At 41.7% G+C, this 22,587-nt stretch overlaps 1 protein-coding gene across 1 annotated transcript; it reads right to left on the bottom strand.

Moving 5' to 3' along the window:
- Window positions 1-48: 48 nt before the first annotated feature.
- extl3 (exostosin-like glycosyltransferase 3) lies at window positions 49-22,511 on the bottom strand. Its single transcript, XM_061811489.1, has 6 exons — window positions 22,266-22,511; window positions 6,683-9,291; window positions 5,979-6,106; window positions 5,323-5,467; window positions 5,104-5,232; window positions 49-3,332 (listed from the first exon to the last, which is right to left on the bottom strand). The coding sequence occupies exons 2-6, from the start codon at window positions 8,819-8,821 to the stop codon at window positions 3,123-3,125; spliced, it is 2,751 nt and encodes a 916-aa protein (XP_061667473.1). The 5' UTR covers window positions 8,822-9,291; window positions 22,266-22,511; the 3' UTR covers window positions 49-3,122.
- Between the last annotated feature and the right edge of the window lie 76 nt (window positions 22,512-22,587).

Raw genomic sequence — 22,587 nt, 5'->3', positions numbered from 1 at the left:
TTTTTTTTTAATAAATCAATCATATATTCAATAAATATACAGGAACCATGGACTCAAGCTTGTTTTTTTTTTTAAATTAAAAAAAAAAAGCATCCCAACATAAAAACAAGGGGGATCTAGTTTCTTTCCGTAAAATACTTTGGAATCACAAACTCAAACGGATAAAGTCGTTTGTGGGCGTACCGGACTGCATCGTACCCGTTTGGCAAAGAACACAATCATCGAGTGATCACGTTTCTAAAAAAATAAAATAAAAGTGAAACCAATATGGCGACACTGTAAAGTGACATTTACACATCTGTGTTCGGGAAGAGTTCTGTACACGTGGGTGGATATAGTGGGCCGTATATAATAGCAGTTAAGCCAGGACATCCAGTATACTCTACTGTCGTACAGTGATTCCCAACCAGTGTGCCGTGGTGTCAAATTTCCCGTCAAAATATTATTTACAACACATCATATATCTTTGTTCATCTATCTACCTATGGGACAGCATATAAAGACAGACAGAACAAATACCGTAATTCCCAGCCTACAGAGCGCACCTGGTTATAAGCCTCACCCAGCACATTTGTAAAGGAAATACCATTTGGTACATACATAGGCCGCAGCTGTGTAAAAGCTGCAAGTGCCCACATTGAAACATGAGATATTTACAAAGAAAGACGGTACACAGAGAGTTTAATGCTAGCGCCCCCATGCTAATGCTAACGTTAGCGCCACCACGCTGACGCTAATGCTGGCACCGCCCCGCTAATGCTAGCACAAGGCTAACGCTAAGCGCCACCTTAACAGGGCTGGTTAAAAAAAAAAACAAAACAAAAAAACATACTGGTAAAAATCACTGAGGCACGGCAGTAACACGCTAGCGCAGCGCTAACAGGGCCGGACCGGTAAAAGTCACTTTCTCGGCACGTATATTTCATATATTTCGTACATTTTCTGCTAGAGTTCCCCATTGCGGGCGTTAAAAAAAAAAACCACAAATTAAACGCATCACCGCATAAACTGCAGATTTGAAAGCGTGAGAGGCCGGAAATTACGGTAAATTCATTTCTATTTGATGGCAGAAAGTGTATAATTGACCTATGTATGCACTTTTTGTGACATTTTTGTTTGTTGGCGTGCCAACAACTTTTCAAAAGGAAGACACGTGCCTCGGCTCAACAAGGTTGGGAATCACTGCTGTGGTACACCTACATTACTTCAATTTACTCCCAATAGTTTCACTTTCTATGGTGTTTGGCAGCAGGGATTGGACACGTCGTGAAGGGACAATAGTAGAACCAGACACTTTCTGAAATGTTACAAATTACAAAAGGAGCATTAGGGCTACGCTGAGTGAAATATAGTTTTTCCCATGAAGGTCACGCAACTCTGGGCACACCGGCAACATCGTACAAACGTTACATATCTCCATTTTCAGTGTTTACTCAGTTCGCTTAAGTGACACAGATTTTAAAAAATACTGTATATATCTTACAGTGGATTGTTGCCATTGCATTAAACGTACAATCGACAATGTTACATAACGATGGTGGGCAAAGTCAATAATGCTTTAGCTAAAGTAAGCCAAGCTGTCAACTGTTCTAGGTCATGAAATGAAACCGGCCCCACACACTGGATTTGAACAGGGGTTGTAGTTAGCCACTTTTTTTTTTTTTTTTTTTTTGTATACTCGTAGCATAGCTGATATTTACTGATTAGGGTGAAAAAAAAAAAATCTAATGAAAACAAATGCGAATTGGGGTATCAGATTCTCCTGATCTAGACCTCCACTATGGCGAAGAAATATCGATTTGTGATCAAAAATGATTTCCGTTTAGTCTCCAAAAGTCTCCAGTAGAAACACAAAAAGTCAAAAGATTTGTTCATCATTCCTTATTCACATTTTTTTTTTAATTAGAACTTTTCTTGTCACATTACTTTTGTAATATTGTGACCTTTTTTTTGTTCTTACATGATCTTTTTCTTTCCAGTGTGGCCCTACAACTCCTTCATCATGGATTAAAATAATGCGGTGCTGATTTACAATTAATTACTTAAATACAGTACACCACCAACCCGCATTTTAAAATAGTTACTAGGTTACCACCCTTTATAGTAACAATGTGTTATGAAAAAAATATAACTTTCCTTGCTAAGACTTTCCTCTACAAGGTACTGTGAAAAATGTAAAGTAGCAGTGGCTTTGAGCGAGTTTGGAGACTCTGGAAGGACGACCCTCAAATCCTTGTCAGATTTTTGCTCAAAGCTCATTTTGATTTTTTGTGTGTGTGTGTGTAATAAAGTGTAACCTTTCCCATCCATTTTTTAGATATTATCTTGCCCTATTAAGGGTCATGCTGGACCCTATGCCAGCTGTCCGCCAGCCAACTGCACAATTGCTCTCAATGACTCATTTGTAATAGTTTGTCTTGCTTAAACTCTTGCATCTTGTTTCTTTTCCGTGTGGCCCTAATACTCCTTTCTAAAATAAAAAATAAAATTATAATAATGTAGATTCAAAAGCAGGCCACACAAAAGCTTGCAGTGCTTTGACATGCGCACAACTAAATTGTCTGCTGGTTTCCATGACAAAACTGAGGCATTATGGTGACTTGCTGAAGTGGATTCCTTTGCGGCTGGGTCCAAACTTTCTGTCAAGGTCCTTTTTCCAGGTGTCTGGGGATGGCGACAATGTCATTGTCAAGACTATCCACATAATTGAAAGACAATTAAAAAAAAAAAAAAAAGGTTCGCTCAATAAAATACTTTTGACAATCAGTGCTTCCGTCACGTACTTGTACTAGAAGTACAATTCCATTGCTGTATAACGAAGCCATCCAAAGGCAATGAAACTGTCTGCAGGTCTCCGTTAGGTAGTTTATCGTCCGTTCTGTACAGTTTGTGCAACCCCTTTCGCAAAAATAAAACATCTGTAGTGGTTCCCGGTGAAGGATGATGGGGAGGTCACAAAAAGGGGCAAAGTGATTCACTGAAGGGCTTTTCCTTTAGGGTGGAAGTGAGGCCCTTTTTCAGCACTGAAGGGGGGCTACGGAGGAAACTCCCGAAGCCGCGCTCCCCTTCCGTTCTTCCATCAGTCTTTGTCGTCAACTCCTTTTGCACTGGGGCTCTCTCCGCTAGATGAACTTGAAGCACTTGGTCTTGTCGTGCGGCAGACGCGTCTTGAAGAGCACCGAATCCACGCGAAACTGCGTGTACAGCAGCGGCATGTAGCCGTACACCTTGACGAAGAAGTTGATGCACTTGTGGCGCTCGTGGAAGTGCGAGTCGTCGTGGGACAGCGCCTGGGGGCAGCCCGGGCAGCGGAAGGTCCAGCGAGACGTGACCTGAGCAAGCGAGAAAGATGGCGGTTTATTTCCAACACTTACGGTAAAACAGAAGAATCTTGTCATTCGGCCTGGCTGGAAATGTACTGTAGTGCCTTCACTTGTTTAATTTGTTGCACGGCCACACTTGTAACCAAATCTACTGGTATCGCAAATACTGTATTTTCCGCACTATAAGCCGGACCTTCAATGAATGGCCTATTTTAAAACGTTTTTCATATATAAGGTGTATAGAATAGATGCTACAGTAGAGGCTTGGGTTATGTTATGCATCCATTAGATGGAGCTGCACTAAAGGCACAATATTGATCCAAATATAAGGCGCACCGGATTATAAGGCAATAAGTGACAATTAAAGGCTTTTGGGTGCGCCTTATATTGCGGAAAATACGCTAATCTTCCTCCATTTTAAATCAATAATAATAAATGGGAGTGCCATTAATCCGTGAAAAATGTAGACAGGTCCCAAGCCTGGACAAATGCAGACGCTTGCGTCAGAAAGACCATCTGGCTTAAAACTTTACCAAACAAATATAAGTCGAGAATTCCATACCAGATCGGTCATGGGGCAGTTAAAAAAATATATACATATATACGCACTACCGGTGTGATGGTCTGAGCGCTCCCGGTGTTGAAAAGTCTTCTGTGATTAATGCGCATGCGCGTATATTTTGTAAACCTCTGGCCAGTATGAAATATCCGCATCATTGCTTCAACATGTGCCATTCGACAACTTGTCACCGAGAGTTCATGTTCGCTATGGACGCCTCAGAAGGACGAACACAGCGAATGTACATATATGTGTATACTTTTGTTTTAAGGTTAGGTTCGGGTTACGGTTACAATATAACTTATGTTAGCTCGCTCTATGTAGAAGAAGGGGAACTACGAGAACGGGGGCTTTCCCAGTAACCGTCCACTCCGTACCCAGAGTTCCCCTGTTAGTAACGCATGCGTATTAATTACAAGGGGACTTTTCAGCACAACGGGGAGCGCTCAGACCGTCACACCGGCACAGTTAACCCACAGTGCGCCGATAGTAATTCAGCTGCTGTGGATCGAAGGAGATGTGGGAAGGGGGTTCTTCGGCAGAAATTGAAAGCGAGGATTTGAATTGTTGGGGCTATGAAAGAAAAGCTAGTGAGTTGGCTGACATGATAATTAGAGGAGAAAAATATGAATAAAAATGGGTCCAAGAGAATAGTTGGGAATGCAATAAGGCTAGACGTTTAGATGGAGGGTTCAAATTATTTTATCATGGTGGAGAAGGAAAGAGATATTTCATAGCGGTCATCTTAAAGGGAGAGTTGGTTAAGATCAAGTGGTGGGCCTGAAACTCGACACCGAGGGACGTAATGTTTATGTACCGTAATTTCCGGCCGATAAGCCGAGACTTTTTTTCCCCACACGCTTTCAACCCTGCGGTTTAGGTGGTGATGCGGCTAATTTGTGCATTTTTTTCTAACGTCCACAAGGGGGCAATCGAGCGGAAAAAGTAAGAGGGAGACCAGCGGAATATATGTGCCGTGGAAGTGACTTTTACCGGTCCGGCCCTGTTTGCGCTGCGCTAGCGTGTTACTGCTGTGTCTCAGTGATTTTTTCCGTTTTTTTTTTTTTAACCAGCCCTGTTAGGCGGCAGTAGCGTGATTGGTGCAGATGATAAAGGACAGGTTGGTGACGGAAGCAGGGACATTATATTTAATTTTGGTAAATAAAGTCACCGGGCCTTTGGGCAATGGGGAGACGCAGCTTCCTGTATGCTATCACTGACCTTGATTGGCGGTTTGCGGGTGATGTGGGAGACCAAGAAGTTCATGGCAATGTCCTCACAGTTTATGTACTCATCCACCATGTCCCTGATGGCCTGGGGCATTACGTAGGAGTACAAGTACGCATAATACTGATGGGGAATATAGTAGATACAGTGAGACACATCTTGTGACTTGGTACAAATACATTTTCGTTGTTGTTGCCGAGTGGGCGACTGAACCTTATGGAAGAACGCGGCTCCCGTCAGGACCATGGAGAGCTCACAAGAGTAGTTGGAGTTGTAGAGCCAGGACTGATGGTTGACGTCCCAGGCGTGATATCTCCCAGGGAAACCCACGATACGATCTCTGGCCTCTCGCCACACTCTGAGATAAGAAACACAAACAGGAGTCTGTGTGAAAAGACACGACTGGAAAGAAGTGAAAATCAAGTCGTTGTGGTTTTGGCCCGTGGCTGCTTTGGATCAACACTATCTCAGACAAAGCCAGCACAGCCCTCTCTAATTAAACTTTTTTGTATAATAACTGCACAAAATGTTCACTGAGAGACACCTTGGATGCAACAAATATTTAACACCTACAGTAATACTATGTGAGATCACTTGGCAGGCAGACGCTACCAATTTTTTTCTCTCTTGGGCTCCAGTAGAGCTGGGGGCACATTCCAGAGTAATTCTGGATCACTTTGGAGAAACTTCCCCAACAACTGACCTTGTGTACATTGTACACGCATAAACAAGTCTGGACAAGCCGTTACTGAGTTGTAGACATACACTATTTTGAAAGCATAGGGGGTGCAGTTCTGGCTGCACGATTATTCCTCACGTAAGGGACAAATATTTAGTTTTAATGTTTGAATTACGCCAACATCACAGACCTGAATCCAAACATGATCTCATCGTGACGGAGGTGGGCGTCGTCATCGATGGAAAGGATGGCTTCGGTCTCCACGACATCCCAGGGAAGGAAACGGTTGTTGAGGCTGTTCTTCTCGGTGCGGACAACCTGCGAGTGAAAAAGTTCTCTCAAGTTGAAAAGTTATGAGTGGAGCAATGCGCAACAAACAACTAAAACTCTGCTGTCCTCGACTATATTGTGATGAAAGTCATGTTGATTATTTGAAGATGTAATCTTATTGATATTTTCTCAGCACAGGAGGGCAGTGTACAACGTTTTTAGGCCGTGGAATGGTTTGACAAAGAGATATTTTGACAGACAAGCACAGAATAAAACGAAATGAAAAAAGTTGTAGTAAAGGCGACTCTTCAACCAGTACACTAATCAGTTCGGGATTCTTCGGATTTGGTTTTACTATTCATACACTGTTCAAAAGTTCAAAAATGTTTAAGAGGCCCCATAGCTTAGTGGTTAGACCATTGGTTTGGTAAACAGTCGTATCTCACTGGGGCCTCCACACCCCAAGAGGGGTTGTGTCAGGAAGGACATCCGGCGTAAAAACTGTGTCAAACAAATATGAGATGTTACGCTGTGGCAATCCCTAATGGGACAAGCCGAAAAACTTCTGTTCTGCTCAAAAGGGATCTTCTAGACAATAGGTGTGATTGTTGGACTGAAACTTACCACAATAGGTAGCCCAATGTCAGGCCACAGCAGGTCATCAGAAGGAGACTTGGGTGAATTCCACACAACCACGACCTTATTGAGGTACGGCAGTCCATTGAGCCTCTCTAAGGAGTTCATCAGCACTTCCTCCCTTTCGTATGTCAGCATAACTACAGTAAACTGTTCTCTGGGAACATTCCCACCTAAAGCTGCCTGGAATTCCTTCCCGGATCCTCCAGTACCTCCTCCGATGGGCCGGAAACCTGTACCTGAACCCAGGAATTTGGCTTCAGAGGGCAGAACGGGGTCCAGTGGAGTGTGCGGAAACAAATGAAAAGGGCCCGGAGCACGGTTCCATGTTCTGTATATGTCCACAGCTGTGTACGTGAAGTTTCGGAGAAAACGCGGAGAGGCGTAAGGTGGCTCCGTCTCTACAGGACCCAAATCTAGATCACCGTTGTCTGCCAAGTTGGCATCAGTCCCTGCTAGTTTACCTGCTTTGTGGGGGATTTCTTGTGCAGGCTCTTCATTAATGGGTGCGGCGGGAACCTGGATCCTGGTGCGAATGTTGGCCAGGATAGTATTAAGTATGCTCTCCGCGGTGGAAAAGTAGGTCTCCCACAGAAAGCGACCCTGTCGTCTCATAGCTAACATGTCGTTGTCTGATAGACTACGCAGCAGGAAATGTAGTTCTGTCACACGTGGCTTGGGCACCATAATGGCAGCTTCGCTCCATCGAATAAACTGGTGGTAGGGTAGCTTGGAGTGGTCCCCGAGCACGACAGGGATAGCCCCAACCTCAAGAGCCTCAAAAAGTCGCATTCCACAGCCTCCTGAGGCAACCAGGTGCCCATCTCCAGGTGCAATCACCAATGCAAAAGTAGATTCCTTGAGTACTTCCAACCTGTCATCTCGCTCTCCACAAAGAGACCACTCCGTTGGCAAACTCGGCTTGGGGTTTTTACAGGTGAACTCTATGAGCACCTGATCCAACTGACTATCCTGTACTGCCTTTAATGTCCCAATGATGCGATCGTCATAGTCAGCCGGTGGATCTCCGTCCATCTCCTCCTCAAATGACAGTGGAGGAGTTTCTCGCAAACTGCTTTTAAGTGACTCGACCCTCTCTCCCTGGAAGGTGAATAGGTATTTCCTTTTCACGGGTACTTGATGAGGAACTTCCAAAAAGTTGGGTTCAGAGAGGGCATGAACAAGTGGGGATGCAACCAAGTCAAATCCTTCGCGATACTGCTGCTCTAGGTAGGTGGACTGAGCTACTGCTGCTCGCCCTATGCTTACATTATACAGAAAATTCTGTGTCATGGACTTTCTCAAAAGATGCACCAGGACATGATTGTGACCATCTGATCTCCAGTAAGGAAGAGCTTTAAGTTGCTTGTCCAAATCTGAAGGATTTGGCGGTGGGGAGGTCGGAGATTCTTGTAGCTCCCCGACCAATACTAAATATACACAAGCAATGCTGGGGTTATTAGTTATATAAATATTGTTCTTTACTGACACAGCAAAAGCCTGCTTAACCAGAGGGTCAATATATTCCCCCCAAGGATAGGAGCCTGTGTCATACACATAAACAGGAAATCCAGATGTAAGGGGGCAGCGGGCATAGTCAAAACAGGTGTGCAGGCGGCAGGATCGTGATGATTTAGGTGGTGGTAGCCCTGGGTCTTCCTTGTCTGGAATCAACCTGACAGGTAAAGACAGCTTTGGCTGGTTTTGGGCCATTAGTTCTTTATACGAATGTTCCGTCTGACTGATGACATTCTTCAGTTGGAGTAGGTCCTGCTTGGCACTGTCGATGCTCCGCTTGCAGGCCTCGATGCGCAAGTTGAGCCTGGCGATCTCCCCGTTGAGCTCCTGTCTCTTGGCCTCCAGCTGCAGGAGCTCTTCACTGACGGACTCGCGTATACGGCACAGATCTTGCACGTGTTTGGCCTCGCACAATTCGCCGCCAGGCCGGGGCCCGAAGATCCGCTTATCGGGACTTCCGGCTTCATCAATGGTCGTGAGGTAGTAGTGGGCAATGAGCGGGAAGAAAACCAGGATAAAGAAAAGCATGAAACTGAGCCAAGTAAGACGCACACGCCTAAACACCCACGGCTGTCCACCACCTCCTAGTCCGCCACTATTGCGCTGCATTTTTAACTCAGTCCGCCCCTTGTCTCACCAAGAAATGAATGCTATGGGGTTCTGCAGCAGCCATGATTCGACCTTGTCAGGCAGAGGGTTGGATATTATATCATTAAAAATTGGTTCAAGGGTTGTTGTACCTAGTTGGTAGTATTTGCCTCTTCTTCTAGGTCTTGTGGATATCGACTAAGAACCCAGCTTAACCTGTAGACTAATACAGTACTGTGTGATACCCTTAACCTGTAGACTAATACAGTACTGTGTGATACCCAAAAAAGTTTATGCCATTTTTTATGCAAAGCACTCCTTATAAATCAAGTTAGGAAACAGTTCCGCTTCTGAGGAGGGGCCCCCCTCAATGGGTGATGAGGGGCGGGCATGGCGGCTCAAAGATTGGCAAAACCGGGTGACCTTGTAGCTTCCATCTGGACTTTAACCATTTTCGGAGCCGAGGAATATTTTCATCTCAATAGGTGAACCTGAAAAAGAACACAAAAAAGACAGATGAGTGAAGTTTGGGTTATTTTGGGTACAAACGTTTATTTAAGAGGACTATTTCTTGGAGCTTTATGAGAACTTCACTGTTCTGGGTTTGTTTGGATGAACCTAGCATTGTTTTCTCATTAAGTTCGGTTTTCAAAACCTCTCAGCTTCAGTTAAGTTGTTGGTCACCGTACCATTATTGGCTTATCAAAAAAGGGCATCTCTACCAGTTGACTGATATATCAAGCCAGTTAAATATGTTGAAATAGTGAGGGACTATCACTCTCAGTTACACCACTAACTTTATGATTATAAAATTACAATTTTTAATAATCAGTGACAACTCAATTTGAGAAAATGAGATGGAATCCTTTTTCACAAGATCAAAACAAAAGGAAAGCAGCTGCTCCTTCTAATGGTACTCTCTAGCCAGTACTTCACTGTCATGTTGATTCTGTTAGCCACAGTCAGGATGGAAAATCCTGATGCTGGAGTGGAAGCCTCTAGGAACAGCATTTTCAGAGAGTGCAAATGTCTCAATAACAAAACCAGAAGACTGACCAAATGACCTAACTTTTATCACTGCCTTGTCCTTTATGGGTGGCTCATAAGTGGAACTGGTTACGCTAGCATTTGAAACCAGTATGCGTGGCTATTTCAGCCCCTATTGACGAGCAAGGGAGTCTCCTCATCTTGCCATCATGTTCATTGCACGTGGTGCATCTCTGTAGGTGAATTGTTTTTACGAGTCTAGTTGGAACAAAACCCAGCAAGACACCACTTTTCAAAATCCTTAATCATATAAAGTTGTGCTTCTTTCAATTGCCATCCAGCGACTTTCTCAAATGTTAACCACCAAACAAATACTTCAATACAATAATATAAAAAAATAAAACCTGCTTTTCTTCCTCTCTATGAAGAATGGCGTCAATGTTTTGTATTGGAGTTCGGTTCTCTTTCGATATGGTAAAAACGTCTAGACCAAAATTTTCACCATAGTATAGCCCAGTGAGTGAATGAGCACAAAAGCATAATAACGTGTGGCAAAACATATTTGATAACTAATGAAGAAAATCAACAAAATCTAGCGGGCGACACTACTTAAGTGCACATTATAAATATGATAAATTATACTCCTGTGGACAAAGGAAAGAAGATGTGTTGCTAACAGAAACTAAAATGCATACTAAACCAAAGATGAGTTCGGTAAAAAAACAGTAGGCCACCACTTTGTTTGCTATCAGACTTGGCTTGGTGCATCTCCCGTTGGGATCGTGGTTAAATTTCAACATTACGGAACCAAAACCCTTGGAGGTGGTCCTCATCCAAGTGTGATTACACTGTTCAAACCTGACCAAAACCTTAGAATAAGTGGGGAAAATAATGAAAGTTCCATTAAACCAAAGCCATGGGTCCAAGGGCGAACCCCCCCCCCAAAAAATTCTCATTTTACGAACATGATTGCAATGTCATTTGATTCTGGTGCGGTCCAAAAAGATCCCAGGACATGTGACCCTAAGAATGCTGCCTGGCATCCTGTTGCTCAGTCATAAGTATGCGTGGCAAACAGACGGTCTGATTACTTGTAGCATGACTACAGTGACACAGGGGTAATGGCAGACAGATGTTGGCAAATGTTTCTGTTGCGCCGCCTAATCTGTGGCCCAAAAACTGAGGAACACAACAACACAGGCACAAGAGGAATCTCAATCCCTCTGCTTGTACCATGCCCATCTGCATACAATCATCTTGCCATGAAGGTCATCTTAGATCAGCATTGATTGCACTGTACTTACTCTGCGGGGGATCAATAATGCCACATTACCTACTGTACCTCGGAGCTGTGCGCCAGCGAACGATATAACAAGGCTTCTTTCCTAGCCATTGGCATTCACCTTCAACTGAACTTTACAGCCTGATGTTCCAGAAAGAGCGTGAATATAAGGTTACATGAGAACCACAAAGAACTACAGTAGACTATGAAGTTTTTGATTGCAGTAGAATGTGGCGGATTTATAGCTTTGTGGTTTAAATGCCGATTACTTCTGGATTTTTACAGAAATAGTAGTTTTCTTCAGCTTTTAGTTCATATCAAATGTTTGTCAAATCTAACAATATTTCATTAAAGATGATAGTCAATGTTCACTACCGTAATTTCTGGCCTATAAACTGCGACTTTTTTCCACTCGCTTTCAACCCAGCGGTTTATGCGGTGATGTGGCTAATTTGTGCATTTTTTTTTCTAACAACTGCAAGGGGGCACTCGAGCGGAAAAGGTAAGAGTGAGACCAGTGGAGGATATGTGCCGAGGAAGTGACTTTTACTGGTCCGGCCCTGTTAGCGGTGCGCTAGCGTGTTACTGCTGTGTCTCAGTGATTTTTACCAGTATGTTGTTGTTGTTTTTTTTTTTTTAACCGACCTTGTTAACGCGGCGCTAGCATTAAACTCTTTGTGTACCGTCTTTCTTTGTACATATCTCGTGTTTCAATGTGGGCACTTGCGGCTTTTACACAGCTGTACCGAGGAAGTGACTTTTACCGGTATGTTTTTTTTAAACTGGCCTTGTTAGCACCATGCTAGCGTGTTTCTGTGTTACTGCTGCATCTCAGTGATTTAGGTATGTTTGTTTTTTTGAACTGGCCCTGTAAGTGCTGTCCTACTGTGTTGCTGTGTAACTGCCGCGGCTGTTTTTTGGTTTTTTTACCAGTAGGTTTTTTTTTTTTAAGCAGCCCTGTTTGGGCTACCATGTTGTTGCTATGTTAAGCTAAGCGAAGATATTAAAACGTTGAAAACTCTTTCTGTGTACCGTCTTTCTTTGTAAATATCTCGTGTTTGAGTGTGGGTTTCAATGTGGGCACTTGTGGTTTTAACACAAGTGCAGCTTATGTATGTACCAAATGGTATTTCCTTTACAAATGTACTGGCTGGAAATTACAGTACTTACTTACTAATATGCAGAACCAATGGCACCCAAGCTGAGACATTACAGTACTTACTTTGAGTCTTACATCAGTTTCTGAGCCTCACCTTCTGCAATGTTTTTGCAGGCGGGAAAGCCTGGTTTGACGGGAGCTGCACTGATAAATAAATGTGAAGACTTAGTGCATTAAATGACTGCCCATTAAAATAGGAACTGTACCTTGATTTAGACCAGCATTAAACTGAAATATCTGCCTTTTCTCTCCTCATTTCTGTACTTAAAAATGACAAAAACAGTTATCCCACTTTAGTTCTCATTGACTCAATTAATTTGATGCATTTCTGTTGTTGCATCAGTGCTGATTTAAATACCTTAATTGAGAATCAAATACTGTACATCTGTTTTTGATAAGGATTTTTTTTAGAAAGAAAAACAATGCAGAGATCTATCCTGAATAAAATACATGTCGCGTAATGCACAAGCAAAGCTGCAGTTCAAGCTAAGCAACACGTTGTTCCAAGCGTGTGATTTGTGCAAAGAATGAGTCATTATCAGCAATCGCAAAAGATGAATGCAGCTTCCAGGTTGCCAGACATTTGAGAACAAAACGCTTATATAAATGTTTGAACAGTGTCTCTGCATACTGGCAGACTTTCCGTCACTGTCCTAGAATTCCTCTCATGAAGGAGGAGCAACAATGTCGGATTTCAACCACTTTTTAAAATGCATTTTGTTGAAATGAAGACAGCATGACCCTTACGTGAGGAAGCCTGCGGGAGTAAAAGGGGAAATGAGTGTGGAGCCTCTTGAGATAACAAGTTGAGAGGACAGTGTGGCCTTTCCCATGCACGGTTCACCGTGCGCGGCCCCGCATATTCGAGTGTTGCAAAGCATGATTGGAGGAGGTAAATAGCGTTCAAAGGGCATGCTTTTTGAGCCAATTATTTCACAAGTATCTTGTTTCATTATTTGCTGTTTATACTATTCTGTTTGCTGTAGTGTGATCATTTTAGCTCCGATGTGACACCGTGCATGGTTATGACGTGCCTAGGCAGGCAGTGTTGTAGGGCCATGTAAGCTTCTTCTGCTTACAAACATGAAATGCAATTGTTCCTCAATTCCTCGTGAGCGCCACCATATGGTATCTTTTTTATATGATAAAACATGTGCTGCCATGCATGCTGACAATGAAACAAGTGTGTATTAATGCTACATCCATTATTCACAGAGTTTTGTTATCCGTGCGGGTGTAAGGAACGTAAACCCCGTGAATAACGGGGGAACACTGTAATACATTTTTTCCCCCTCCTGTCTATGAACACTGTCTGAAAGAAACTTAAATCAAGGGAGGATTTCAGGTCTGACAGCAAGATCACAGGGTTTGTATTTTTAACGAGACCTTGAGCAGCAAAGCTCCAGGAGGTATAGACACTGAGTCTAAAAAAAGAATTAAGATGATGGCTTTTTAAATATTCCTTTCATAATAATGAAAAAATAAAGTACTTTCAAAGAGGACAAATATTAATAATTTTTAACATTATACTTCTGTGAAATGTGACAGAAATAATATGAATACTTGCATTCTAAGATCAGAAAGCATATCTACTGATCCTTGTTCATTGAGATATTTTCCACACCCACACACAATACTGAAATCCACCATATAGAAAGATCATGTAAAATCATCTTTGAAAGCATTTTACCCCAGCATACGATCTTTAAACACATTTAAACTTATTAAAAGATGCTTTACACTGTGTAAATGTATTGTCACATTTGCGAGCAAAAAAGGTATAAAACGCACGATACATGCTACTGACCACTGCATGCTCACATATCAGAAAACACAAGACCTGAACTCTGGCTACATGCTGGTAAGGCAATGTTGAAGGTATGAAATCACTGAATTAAAAATTATAGAAGGGCCCGGAGCACGTGAATTGCCTGCTGTTAGCAAACCTATACAGTATGAGCAATTCATTTACCGTATTTTCCGCACTATAAAGTGCACCTAAAAGCCTTTAATTTTCTCAAAAGCCGACGGTGCGCCTTATAATCCGATGCTCCTTATACATGGATCAATATTGAGCCTTTAGTGCAACTCCATCTTTTGGATGCATAATATAACCCCAGCCTCGACTGTAGCATCTATTCTATGCAACTTATAATGCGGTGCGCCTTATATATGGAAAAAGTCTTAGAATAGGCCATTCATTGAAGGTGCGCCTTATAAATGCGGTGCGCCTTATAGTGCGGAAAATACGGCAAATACAGCTTTCTTTATGTGAATATTGTTGGCTTGGATAAGGTTAGTTTCTGGGCCTCACTTTCAATTCATCAGGCATCCATAATATGGCAGGGGCAAACAGAGGTGATGGGGAGATCATTTTGTCACTTTTTCACACTTCTTCAGTGTGCCACAAAATGTTTTATGGCTCGGGGCCCATCCGCGTGCTGATTTAATATCCCCCCAAAATATGCAATTTGAAAATACGGGCTGCAGAGGTGACCTGCCTGAACAACAAAATGTCATCCAGTCTGCTGGGACTCCAAAGGACCCTCATGAATTCTGTGTCCTCACTGGCTCATTGCTCTTGCAGGACACCCTTGTCGTCATTAACTGTGATCGAGGATACGGGGACGAGCCGCTCACTCGGGATAAAACACCGAGGCAGCTGCTGGGGAAGGGCAGCGTTATAAAGGACATGGGTGAAGAGGAGCAGCTGTTGAAGCCATGACTCAACAATTCACTTTTTTTGTACAGACAGCCTTTTACAAGTACTGTATCCACATCAGTCAGTAAGACATCACATGCAGAGGTCTACAACGAGTTTAAATAAACTTTGCAAAGGCAACATTTTCAGAATTGTATCCACCAAGCACCATTGGTGTTTGGTGAATTTCCATGGTGAATGTAAACAAGGCTTTGTCGTAAAGCAAAGTAAAATACATCTACATCATGTTGAAATAAAAGAAAGGGAAGGGGCTTCACAGGGAAACACGAAAGCACAGGGAAAACTTTTAGTCTCATGGTCTGGTTCACAGTCGCCAGGCGGTGCCTTAACTGGCTAGCTAGCCTTTCACCTCGAGTGTTGGTTCCTTCTTGGCCTCTGCCTGCGCTAAACATCTGTGCGACTCCTACTTCCATAGATGGAGGACTATGGAGGGATGCAGACTTCTTTACCACCCCTGCTACATCTGCTGAGGGGCAAGGTATTTCTTTTCTTGTACAATTGTATGCGAGCCAAGGAAACATATTCAAAACAATTGGCGTGGGTATAAGGTTTGAAGGTTATTCCATCCCTAGTTTTGTATTAATTCAAGGCGGCACGGTGGATCAGGTGGTACAGCGTTAGCCTTACAGTTCTGAGAACCTAGCTTCAATCCAGGCCCCGCCTGTGTGGAGTTTGCATGTTCTCCCCATGCCCTGCGTGGGTTTTCTCCGGACACTCCGGTTTCCTCCCACATCCCAAAAACGTGCAACATTAATTGGACACTCAAAATTGCGACTGTTTGTCTCTATGTGCCCTGCGATTGGCTGGCGACCAGGTCAGGATGTACCCCGCCTCCTGCCCGTTGACAGCTGGGATAGCTTCCAGCACTCCCTGCGACCCTTGTGAGGATAAGCATCAAAGAAAATGGATGGATGGATGGATGGATGGATGTATTAACTCATTGTAATCGCTGAACTTCCCCTCTGGAGATCATTAAATGTCTTATTTGCAAGCTAATCCTTGTTGCACATCATCTTAAAATAAATAGACAATATTGTGCAGTTTGAATACTTTTTTTTTTTTAAATGCACTGTTTATGTTCAAAGGCCCCAATTATAAAAATATGAACAGTTGGAAAGAACAGACAACACTGTCAGACCTCAAAGTGGGACAGGAGATCAGCACTGATAAATTTAGTCAGTGACATGAGGGGGCGGGGGGACTATTTCTGCAGATTCTTCGGCATAGGGTCCTTCTTTGTTGAGTCTACAGTTTGATAGCTAAATTAAATCAATTGAATCAGTGAATGTCAAAAATCACACTTGCAGGCAACATGCCCGAGGCATAATAAGCGTCACATGGCGGTTATTAAATCTGCTTGGTAATGACTGAATGAGTAGCTGCAAATGCCACTGTTGTACCTTGAGTGGAATTAAATTATCCACTCTTCATTAGCCAAAGTTATCTCTCGCTTGTAAATATTTTAGAGGAAAAATAAACCCAGAAACCACGAAGAGAGTATTCTGGCAAATAAATGGTGTTATCTTGCCCTGGCAGCAGCTTTTGTTGTAGAACCCGCTTGAGAGGCTCTGCCCGCCAAACAAATCAGACCATAACAGATTGGCGAAGGCCCGACAACAGCTGCCAGAATCCCTGGAAGCCTAGTCTTCCAACGCACTGATGGATAGATGGAGGGGGGCCAGGGTTATTAGTTCTTGACATGACAGAGTTATGAACTTAATAGCTGTCAACTGGCTCTGTCTTAACAGCATGTGTCTGTGCCTTTGCCCGTGTGGAAGTAGAGTAAATAAATAAGTAAACATTATAGTGACTTGTGTGGGTTTGTGGTTTAATCTGTTTGTTAATTCTTTCTTCGTGGAGGATGACTCACAGAGTCACCGATCCTGTTGGGTGCGTGATTTACTGATGCCACACAGATGGGATAGTTGACAAAATGTTCATCTGTGAATTCCCTGACAATCAAATAGAGTTTTGTCTCAATCAATCCACACAATAGTGGAACTTCTTAGTGATCATTTTGTCACAGTTTTAACAATAAGCAGTGAAACAAAATGCTAATGGGAATGAAAATGTACAGTACGCTTGTCTGTTAGTAGACACGAACCAGTGGATTGAGGTTTAATTATTTTTTTGAACAAGATTCTGTATGACCCATATCTAGATCCTTTTAACTTTTTCTTGGAAGGTTGTATCTTAAATGTCTTTCGTTAGCTAGAAGACCCATAAACCTTTCAAACTACCTGACTACAGTCACTGTGATTTGCGCCATTGCACTCGCAAATCTGCAGCCGAGCACAAAAAAATGACACGTATAAAATTTGTTACGAGTAGATATACATAGATATTGAAAGACGTTGCTTATTTGCCTGGATTTTTCAGCCTGCACTGACCTTTTTTGCATGTTGACGAAAAACCCAAATGAGATCATGATTCAATGGACTCCTTATTAGAATCAAAGGAAGGGATGAGCCAGTCCAGGTCAACTAAATGGTATGCAATGTTAACATTTGGGCTATTCATGTATTATTGTTTATTTTTGGCTCGTCACTGCGCAGTGACTGCTGTTGACTTGTTGGAAAATCAGAACACAAGAACATATCTTGCTCACTGTTTGTATCTGTGAAGTGTAACTTAATTATCGTTGCTGTCAAACAAAAATGGATTTATCTCCAAATTTTGTTATTTTTTTTTTCCTTACTTCCCAGATAAAAAAAACATTTTGCTTGATGTTGGGACTATGACTTTATGCAAGTACTTCGCTAACAACCTATTTTACTCATCTTTTGCAACATATTCAAACTCATTTCTTATTTTTTAAGCCATCATAAAGGTCTATTAAAATTGTTCCTTTTCTCTACGTTCAATTAACTACAATAGGATACCTGAAAGCTGATGCCGCCATTGTTCAGCACTGGGATGACGGGGATCGAGTTGCGACAACAGACAATGCTAATTGGGACAAGGAGGAAAAACGTGTAGTGTTTTTATTCCACAGTTGTTGAACTCCAGGAGTTCTGGAAGTTCTTGTTAAGACTAGAAAATTTACAGACACATCATTGGTGATTAAAATCAGGTGAAAATTGCAACCACTAAGGGGGCAATGCCATCTCTGACCTTGGTCATTTATGTCACGTCTTTCAAAGTAACAGTTTTTGTACTTTGACATCGAGGTTCGAAGGAAAGCACAGTACTCTGAGAATACCAATAGGGTCAGACAGTTTTGTTCCTCTACCTTGGTGGTTTTTATGATATTATGTTAGCGAAGCAAAGGAGTCATTGTAAATGTAGTTTACAGTCAAAGTTGCTTGAGCTTAAGACAAAAGGAGATGTGTGTTACATGTTAAATGCTTTTTGCGTCTTCAATCATTTAAACTAGTCATGCTGCATTCCCGAAAACTGAAGAATTCAGACACTGATCAGGAAAAGTGGGTTGAGCTAACCCTAACCCGACTCCCAAAGTAAGAGGGATTTGACTGTACAGCCAAGAGTCTTTAGTTTACGACGGAGTTCTGTTCCTACTGCGTAAACAAAACCTTAATTTGTTTAGAAGCCAGAAGGCAGCATTAAATGTGGATACATTGAAGTCATAATTAAGGTAAATATTTAAATGGAGATTTGTCGGCTATATATATAAGACAATATAATGAAAGAGTAAGGAGATTCTTGATGCACAAAGGCGAGGCGTTCCCAGTTCGGCTGAGAGACGTAGTCTCTTCAGCGTGTCCTGAGTTGTCCCTGGGGTCGCTTTCTGGTGGGATGTTCCCGGAACACCTCACCAGGGAAGTGTCTGGAAGGGATCCGAATCAGATACCCCAGCCACCTCGTGCAAAATTTCATCAGCAGTCCCCAAAGGTTGAATTGAGGCAACTGGGCGAATCTTGTTTGTTGAAGATGGTTCACCTTTAATCAAAAAGGTCTGTTGAGTTTGAAAATTTTCCATCAAACAAGAATAGTCCAGTGGCCTGGATTCAACCTTTGCGGATTACCATGACCGGTATGACTAAGAATCTACAATGACACACACATTACATCGGCACGATGACCCAATCCAACCCAGACAGGTTCAGCCAACAACTTTCCCACTTAGGGGAGAAACATGAAAGCATGCAAATGCACCAAGAAAGCCTGACCACTGACCACAAACCTCAAACTACTCTAATTAAGACCATAAAGTGGTTTTTAAGCAATATACTGTGAAAGCAATTGATTAAAACATCACATGGGAAACTAGCTTTTCTTCCCGAGATGCAAAAGGAACGCCGCACGTTGTGTTTAAGCGTGCCAAGGTCCGAGGAGGGTACCATATAGCTGACGTTTCTGAACGACGGGCTCTGATGGTTTTACGTAACCGTTAAGATCCCACAGAGAATAAATGTCCATAGTCTGAGTTATTGCTCTGTGGACTGTAATAACGTTTTGGAATGGGTAACAACACTTCAAGAGGTTTCAGTCTGCCGAGGTCACATTCAATCGATAGAGCCTGGTCACAAAAATGCCGGCCGGACATATCCAAAAAACGCAGAGAGTTACACAAACAACAGTTCAGAATCATGTAGTTTTACAAATGAAGAGTTTGTTTTCAAAACGCGACGTAGGCATTTTTTCAGATTTACGAAACTCGCGCCAAAATTATCCAGCTCCGAATGGTAGTTATCAGGATACTCTGATTTTTGTTAAAAGTGCGACATATCGTTCTATATCAGCCAAGGAAGATCGCGTTTTATTTCAAAATGCCACATATCGAGATCTTATTTAGAGCAAAATGCGACATAATTTCGTTCAATCAGCGTGCGCTGCTGAAGCAATTAGCATCCAATCAGAATTCGTCTAAGAGGGAAGTTCCGGTATCTTCCACATCATCATCCAAAATGGCTGCGCCCACGTTTGAGAGAGATGCTAATGCCGAGTTTGATTTTACAGCTATAAATAAAATCAAAAGAAAGCAGACTCATTGAGTCAGATTTTAAACAGTGAATTTGTGAGTTTGAAACTGATTTCATTTTGGAGATGTGTGTATGAGATCGACTACCTATTTTTTTTCTGCTGGTATCCCTCGCAACCCATATTAACCTTGGTAGACTGGTTTGAAGCAGTTTACTTTCTTAATGATCTCACATCAACTTACAAACAAAATTAATCAACTGAGTGACACAACGCCTGCAGATATCGGATTGCAGAATCGCATACAGATACACAAAATTACAATGATGTAAACTCAGCCTTTCCAAGACCTCATACTGAACAAACAGTTTCTAAATAACTGAAAAACACCTTTTTAAAAGAAATTCCCATTTTTTTCATCTCCTTTTTCAACATCTGACATTAGTGAGCTAATTGTGAAAATTGTGACTGGTGACTGACCCTTATTTCTGATACCTAACTCTCTAAATGTGGTGGTCATGGTCTTAAATATTATTTTAAAATGCTTGAAATGTTGAAAGGCAAATAGTTTTCATGATTGCCTATCAAAAGCAACAGATTTAAAAAAAAAAATACAACTGCTCCTGAAGGTTTAAGTCGAAATTTGGATATGTCTCACTTTGCCAAGAATAGAATGTTTGGATATCTCATTTTGGAGAAAAAATGAAATTTGTCATCAAAAAAACTCGGTGAATATTAAAGCCAATATTTTTTTGTAGTATGGTGTTTAGTCACTTTTTAGCATCTCTTTCCATCCCCCAATAGTTAGAAACATAAATTGAGTTTATTGTTTTCACTTCAATACCAAGCCCTTTTCTCAAAATGAAAAAAACGGAGATGTCTCATTTTGAAAACAAACTCTTCAAATATTCTCATTAAATGGGACTATACATCATTGTGGTGCCAAGAGAGAAGTGAGTACATTTTCGACTTCTACAATCACGTTGAAATGTTTTTGTTTGGGAAATGCATACCAAAAATATTATAGTTTACTACATTGTTAACTATCAGACCATGATTAAGTTTGGCCAATTTTCAGCAACTGTAGGAAACGTCTGATGACTAACATCCATGCGTGATGCCGCTGGAAATTATTCAAATTCGCATTCACTTCTCTGAAAATTATTTCATCATATCTTTCTTCATCTATTAATGCCAGGAGTGAAATGAAGAATAACCGAATAATCTTTGATCTGATAACACAAGGTAAAAATTCAATCATTCACGCATTTTCGGTATATTTATACAACAGAATAAGGTATGACTTCCTGTGAGTAGATCAATTTTCAATTAAACTTGCCCAGATTTCACATTGAGTCAATTTGTGAGTAAATTGATTTAAAAAAAAAAAAAAAAAAAGATTTTAGTACTTGGGTTTTTGTGACGTTTGTGACCCTCTTCCTGTCTTGTCCCTTCTGAAACTTTCATCTGAGTGGAATTTCTCATAAATATCCATTACAATATAGACAACCAGAGAAGGAGTATATAAAACTGCTCTGTTGGACAGGAAAACTACTATTGGGCAAAATCAAACAAACCCTTGAAAAAGATCATGTTTGGCCAGCTAGGGATATTCTGCATCAGGTGATTCTGTTTTGAAATCCAATGGTATTTCTAAACAGAAAATAATAAAAATAAAAACATTTAAAATTAAATTATTCCATCAATAAGAAGAATATGGCAAGAATATATTCACTGAAAGTTGTGCGATGTCAGCTGAAATACATATTTTGCAGGAGTCCAATCAATTTCTTTTTACACTAATAAAAACATATATAAAAGTATCCTGACTGTCAGTAAATACTGTGCAGACAAAACCTTCTGAAGAACGATCAGGATGTGTAATATTAATATAATATCCATCTTTTCGATAGAGCTTATATTTGTAGCAATTGAGGTAAACACTAAGTCGAGACAAGTGCCACAAGACTTGACAAAATTGGTAAATTTCTGTCTCTCGTTAATAATATGTATGACAGTGTAATGGAAGCAATATATTTATATATAATTGTTAATTTTCACACGATTTTTGTGATTTAGTGAACTCAAGATGTGGAGATGATGCTGAAAATGTATCCATTAACAATGGTTGCAAAATTCCGATGCATATCACATATCTGAACACTATATTATATGAAACTGACACGACCGTGGACAACTACCAACAAAACTACCCGCGTTCCGCGTTAGCCTCCACTAAGTCTACCGCTATTTAACAAAACCCAGAATGGAATTTACAGACATGAAATATTGTATGAAGGAGGAAGGAAGCAACCCATAAAAGTCTCATCTTGCCACTTTAGCTTGTCAATTAGCCCGCAATGGTCACAACATTACTGCATGTTCTCTCCCCCCTTTTACTGGCCCATCAGCGTTAGCCTCCGCTGCTACTCACTCCTCTCTGGGTTCAACGGGTCGTCCTCCGAATTTGCAGCGGAGCCGCGTCGCAGGTTTGCCAACGCGTAAATCCCAACGACCGCCCTGGTTTGGAACGACCGGGGTCCGGAAGACGGCGGAGGAGGGGAGCTCAGAGCATCATCTTCAAAAAGAACATTATCGCCGCTACGCGCAGCACAAACAGCGCCGACACTGACGCTGTGCCGCGAGGCATTGTGGGAAAGTACAGTAGACCCACGTACGAATATGCCATCTTCTGGATGGAAATAGAAGGCCAGTGGGTTTTATAAAGGTTCCTGTGCCTAATATTTATGAGAATG

This window comes from Syngnathoides biaculeatus, chromosome 23, assembly GCF_019802595.1.
Source record: "Syngnathoides biaculeatus isolate LvHL_M chromosome 23, ASM1980259v1, whole genome shotgun sequence".
Classification (NCBI taxonomy): Eukaryota; Metazoa; Chordata; class Actinopteri; order Syngnathiformes; family Syngnathidae; genus Syngnathoides; species Syngnathoides biaculeatus.
The sequence above is the reverse complement of the archived record's forward strand: the minus strand, read 5'-3'. Positions and strand labels throughout refer to the sequence as shown.

Excerpts from the sequence above, each read along its gene's own strand:
- extl3 (XM_061811489.1), bottom strand. The coding sequence starts at position 8,821 with ATGCAGCGCAATAGTGGCGGACTAGGAGGTGGTGGACAGCCGTGGGTG. Across the intron at positions 6,107-6,682 it reads ACATTGGGCTACCTATTGTG|GTTGTCCGCACCGAGAAGAA; the intron begins GTAAGTTTCAGT and ends TTTCACTCGCAG. Across the intron at positions 5,468-5,978 it reads GAGATCATGTTTGGATTCAG|AGTGTGGCGAGAGGCCAGAG; the intron begins GTCTGTGATGTT and ends TTCTTATCTCAG.